Here is a 6,026-nt window from a genome sequence, read left to right as displayed (position 1 = left end):
TATGGGTTCAGTCCATGCTGAAGGAACTTGGCATACAAAGCAAGCAGGCTCCTTGTCTGTGGTGTGACAATCTTGGTGCCACGTACCACTCTGCAAATCCAGTGTTCCATGCCAGGACAAAACATATTGAGATAGATTTTCATTTTGTCAGAGAAAGGGTTGCTTAGAAGCAACTTGACATTCGCTTTGTGCATTCCAGAGATCAACTTGCAGATGGATTACAAGTTCATTGGCACAAAAATATTCAGTAGCTCTTTTTTTCCAAAAAAAACATTAAGCATTGTTATGCAAGATTCAAGGCTGCAGTCTACTAACTGAAACTCTGAAAAAAGAAACATTAAGCATTATATCCTAGTGTATGCAACACCTCAACTATCATTGCAATTTGTAAAAAGACATTGCCAGAGAGAAGAACATAACTGAATGAGAACAATCACTGACCTACAGCAGATATGAGCATGATTCTTCATTGCAGATGAACATTCATAGGCATTGACCAATCAAAACTACATGATTTATTCCTGCATATGAACATCAGCAACAAGGATTCTGTCCTCGTCACAACCTGCTCACTCTCTTTCCATGGTGGCGCAGGAGGGCACAAGAAAGCGGGAGCATGGGAAGAGCAGTGGGGTGGCAGGAAGAGGACGTGTTGCGTTAGCGAGAAACAACAAAAGACATGTGTGTTGGCCGTCTCGCAGACCACTTAGGACAAGGCACAGAGAGAGACTCCATCCATCAACCACACAAGAGGCGGTCACAGATCAGCGGCAGAGCATGGACAGAATGGCGGCATGCCGCCCAAAAGCCGGTACCCCCTCTCCAACGACCATTGATTCGCCGCGGAGTACTTGTTTTTCCAGGCTTCTAGCTGGTTATTGAGGCAATCACTAGATCAGCCAATGGAAAGGCTGAAAGTTTGGTCCAGTTCAAACAAGGGTATAATAACTAACAGCCTGTCACTAGCATCGGCACTATCTGCTTTAGATTGGCAGAGTTGTTAGGGCATCTCCAGCCGCGCCCCAGGAAGGCCTTCCCAGGCGTTTTTATCGCACCGGCGCCGAAAAAACGGCCCAGTCGCGCCCCGAGGAGCCCGATTTTCGCCGGCTTGGGCCGAAAACAACGCCGGCGGACCCAGCCCGAACCCGGCGCGCTGGGGGGGCGCCCGGGGGCGCCGGGCGAACTATTTTGGCGTGAAAAAGGCGCGGGCCCGCCGCGTCAGCGACACGGCTCTCTTCTCGGCCCTTCGTCGTCCTCATCGCCTCGTTCCCCGCGGCAAATCAATGCCAAAGCTGCCGCGCGCTGCCGCGCCGGTCAGCCTGCACCATTGATGCCTCACGGGCGGCGCAGTGAAGACCGGACGACGCACGTCCCTCGCCCTCCCTCGCCCCGCCACGCGTACACACGGTGACACGCGCGCGGGCGGCGCCTCGGCCTATATATGACGCGCCCCGGCGCACTCGGCGACTCACACTTTCCCGCCGTCATCGTTCCTCCCTCTCCTCTCCTCTCTTTCGCCGTCTCCAGTTCACACCCATGGCCGAGTGCTTCCGAGGTGACGGCGCGGCGGCGAACCGCTTCGGCCGCCGCCATCTTCATGAAGACAAGGCTCGCCTCCTTTACGAGGCCGAGTACCCGGTCCCGCCGGACATGCGGGTGCCGGGGGCGTGGAGGATCAGCGCGGGCGGCGTGCCGGTGCCCCCGGTACCCACCGGCGCGGCGCGGCGTGCGGAGATCGCACGCATCCGCGCGAACCTACCGCGTGCGGCGAGGGAGGGGCCACGGTACGTCCCCGACAGCCCGCTCTGGGACCCTTACTTCCGCCGCCGTCACGCACAGCAGCTCGAGGCCATCAACGGCGTCGTTCCCTCCGGCAGGCTCAACGCCGCCGGCCGGCATCGGTCGTGGGGCGTGCCCGGGCGCACATTGGAGGCCGTCCTCGAGTACATCGAGGGCGGCAACACGCCGCGCCTCGAGTACCCCGATCCCCCTTCCTTCTCACGCCGCCGGGGAAGCTCCTGGACCCCGAGGCGCATGGAGACCGGGGGGTCCTCCTCCTCGTCCGGCGGCTCGCCCTGCCTCCGCCCCGTCAAGACGGAGCCCAAGGGCACGCCGGTCAGCGCGCGCACCCGCAGCTCCGGCGTCCGCATCGGCGCCAACGCCTCTCCACCCACCGGCCGCTTCGTCCTCGTCGAGCCCAAGCCGGAGCCCGGCTTCCCCGCGGAGTACGAGGAGATAGCCCGGCGCGGCTTCTCCGACGAGGACGCCATGCGGTGGGCGCGGGACAACTACCTCCGCGACGAGATGGTCCGGCAGCGCCGGGCCATGGAGGAGATCGCCGCCCGCAAGCGTGGGCGCGAGGACGAGCACGGCGTCGTGGTCCTCGACAGCGACGACGACGACGACGCCCCCGGACCATCCAACCCGCCGCGCCAACCGGGGGAGGGATGTAGCAGGGAGGGCGGAGGCGTAGGCGGGTCGGCGACGACGACAACGACGATGACGACGACGGCGGTGACTACACGCGGTTCTACAGCCCCCTCGGCATGTAGAACCGCGTGGGCGGGCGGCGAGGCGGGCGGCGAGGGAGACGGCGGGGGTAGCCCGCGGCAGTTTTTTCTTTTTTTGTAAAATATGTTTAAGTTTGAACGAACTCGCTGATGTTTGCATTAAATTTGAGCCGTTTTTGCGCCGTCTTTGACTTTTTTGACTAACCGTGGGCGCCGCGACTGGGGGCATCAAGCCCCTAGTGCGTGGTTTAGCGCCGGTGCGCCCCCAGCCCGCGCCGGCTCCCAGGATGGTGGCGGCGGGGCGCCTCCTCCGGCTGCGGCCTCCCCGTCGTCACGCCCGTCCGCCGTCCTCTCTGCCCTCCGACGCCCGATCCGCCCTCCGTCGGCGCGTCTCTGGCGGCGACCTTCTCCTCACCCCGACCTTCTCCAGATCTCGGCCCGGCGAGGTCTGTCCTGTCGCCGGCGCGTCTCTCCTGCTGGCGCTGGACCCGGGGTTGGGGCTGATGTCCTCCTCGGCTGGCCTTGGGGCTACCCTTGTGGAGCTGCGACGACTTCCCCGATCTGCGGCCATGACTACAAGGATCTGACGCCGGGATGACGCGAGGGGTCGACCGCGGCTGTAGGGTTGTTGTGCTGGGCATGTGGGGCCGCAGCGATGTGCCGGCCTTCCGCGTGTGCCAGCCGAACGGCAACGCTACGTTTTTCGGTTGGTGGTGCTGATCTAGATCAGATCGGTCAGATGGTGGTGTTCGTAGATTGTTCTCCTGAGACTTCCTACGGATCCACGACTGCGCAGGTCATCGAAAAGAGTTCGGGAGGTTTTATCTCTTGATCTAGTTGATGACTTCAGTGGTGTGATACGAATTATGGACGATGACTTGACGCAGAGGGTAAGTTGTGGAGTGGCGGCGGTCCAATTGTAGCTGCTGGGATTGCGGAAAAGCGGTGGCGACAACACTTGTGTGACTTGGATGGTGGTGCTGCACGCACCAGGTCTCGAGCTCCGGGGCGAAAGCCTAGGTCAGATCCGAGTGGTTACACCTGGCAATGGCGATGTTTTTATGTCGTTACCTTGTTGGAGGCATTGCTCGGATTTGCTCGTACTGATTCTTCAGGGTGAAAACTTAGATTCTGGCCCTTTGTGGTTAGATCCGGTGACGGCGGCGCTTGAGTGTCGCTTCCTTCGTGAAGGCGTTACTGTTGAAGTTCCTCGTCATCATGTGGTGTCAATGGTTGGTGCGAATATGGTCTCAGTTGTAGTTTGTCGATCACTGATCTGATCGTTTTTTCCCTCCTTTTTTCTCGCCCGCACATAGCTTTTGGTCTTATGACTTTGCTAGTTGCGGGTATGTTTCCGCGTGAGTGTGTTGGGTTGGCTGTGTGCATCCTAGTTATGCAGAGGCCGGGTGTGTGCTTATTGTGTTATGTATTCTCTTGATGCTCCATTTTGAGCCAATAAAGTTCACCCTTTGTCGAAAAAAATCTATCATATGAGCAGAAGGGTTACATCCTAAATCTCTGCAAAACTTCGACGTCAACCTCAGTTGCATTGTCGGATGAAAAAAGAACGGAATTCTTGGCTAAAACAGTGAAAGAGTATTTGAGCAAGTGATATATATTTTTTCCTAAAAATAAAAACAAACAAGCCAACTAGACGTAAGTGCATACCACTTCTTCCCCCTCCTCTGTTTCTCTCATCCTCCCAGCTTGGTATCGCCATGGATGTCAACCACTACACAGTCCGGTTCCGGTACCACTTCTTCCATCCGCCCATGGCGAAAGATTTTAATTACCTGAGGAGCATCTTCAAGTTTTTACTCTGGCATTTCCTCGAGCGCTATGCGGGCATTACCAAACCAGTCGTTAGCCCGTTAGCCCTGACCCTGATCACTATGTTGGGCTGATCGAACAGAGAGTCAGGAACTTAATTAAGGACAAAATAAGAATACAGTAATAGTCACGGGCCTGAATTAAGGTCAAACGTGTAAAGACACCTTCAGAGTTAAGACGATGAAAAACAAGCTCGAGCAATAACTGAAGGCTAGAATAAGGTCGCGGCATAAACATGTACTTGGGCAAACAAGTCACGCATTTTTACAATATATAAGATACTATATTCAAACGACAGAATAATAGAAATGTATAAAATCTATAAACATAGAAGAGAAGCAATAACATAGCATGACGCAAGAAAGCCGACTCCGGTTGCCTTCTAAACAAGTTCGATTAATAAGGTGTGAACACACCATTGCCTTCTAAAAGCAATCACATAGACCGGCCACCAACTCATCATCCTGGATAACAAACCAAAGGAAACTGTTGACATTGTTGCCTTAAAGGAATTCATGGTTCAATCTCATCCAATGTGGCAAACCCCTTTGGGAAAGCAAGCAGTCACACCACCGGCCACGATCATCAATCCATCATGGCTTGGTGACCGACAGAGTCAGCATAGCTAATCCGGCATGCTCTTCCTGCAGCAAGCTTCTGTCCAGGCTCCAGCGCCGCTCCGCGATCCTCACGAATTCGTCCATGACATCTCCAAAATGCTGCACCACTATCTGCTCATACACGGCCCTTATCTGGTTGGCGATCCAGCTTGGGGTGACGAGCGTGTTGTCCAAGCCGCTTAAAAAGTCATGCACCAGAAACTCCTTGATCGAAAAGGACCCCTCTTCTTGGATGACCTCCCTTATATCTTCCTTCGAAGGCCCATAGACTGGCACATAGAAAGAATCAAACTTCGCCTTGTCGATTACACCCTGACGATCATCGCGAAAGATCAGTTACTTGTGCCTTCGTCCGCAAATGATAAAATTCTATGCTAAAAACTAAGAATTTGTACCTCTGAGGCCATAAGGCTTAGAACTTGAGCAAGAATGCCCCAGATGTGGAAGGGGGCGAAGCCATCAGAATGCCTCCCTATAATGGAAACAACCATCTGTCCTCCCGGGACTAATTCTTTGGCTCTCAGCTTCAGGAAATGTCTGAAGTCCTTCCTAAACTGTTGTGCATATGCCCCAAGGACCATAGGGAGCTTCTCACGCCTAGCATGCTCATCAATGTAGTAAGCCGGGATCTGGTTCTTCGTTAGAACTTCAGGAGCCTGTGAAGATAAAGGTTTTGTTTACAGAATTGGCAAGTTAATACAATGGATCGATTCATCGAGCAGTGTCAAACTCACACCTTTGACAGCCAGTGCAGGCTACTGGACGAGCACACAAGATGCACGGAGCTACTAGTGAAGAGTCTCTCGTAAAACGACCCTGGTGCAATACCCGTCACGACAACAGGCCCGTTGCATCGACGGATCGTGACAAGGCTCTTCACCACCGTGTTGAAGTCATTGTCAGGCAGGTCGTTGAGGAACACACACAGTTCCGGTGGTGGCTGCTGCAACTGAAGACAGTATCCATGGATCGCCTCGACAGCGACCGATACCAGTGCCAGCGCGTTTGGGCCAGAGGAGCAGCCCAAGTCCGCGATCACCATCTTGTCAGGTAACAAGCTGCTGCT

The 6,026-nt window shown here is 55.1% G+C and overlaps 1 protein-coding gene across 1 annotated transcript; it reads right to left on the bottom strand.

Annotated features, from left to right (window-relative positions):
- Window positions 1–4,574: 4,574 nt before the first annotated feature.
- LOC123176313 (anthranilate O-methyltransferase 3-like) lies at window positions 4,575–6,023 on the bottom strand (the record flags this gene model as incomplete). Its single annotated transcript, XM_044590583.1, has 3 exons — window positions 4,575–5,272; window positions 5,356–5,616; window positions 5,697–6,023. Coding segments are annotated over 3 exons (927 nt in total), but the record flags the coding sequence as incomplete, so codon positions are not given.
- Window positions 6,024–6,026: the final 3 nt, after the last annotated feature.

The sequence above is a fragment of the Triticum aestivum genome, unplaced genomic scaffold (genome assembly GCF_018294505.1).
Source record: "Triticum aestivum cultivar Chinese Spring unplaced genomic scaffold, IWGSC CS RefSeq v2.1 scaffold198621, whole genome shotgun sequence".
Lineage (NCBI taxonomy): Eukaryota > Viridiplantae > Streptophyta > Magnoliopsida > Poales > Poaceae > Triticum > Triticum aestivum.
This window is presented reverse-complemented; position numbering and strand designations above follow the sequence as displayed.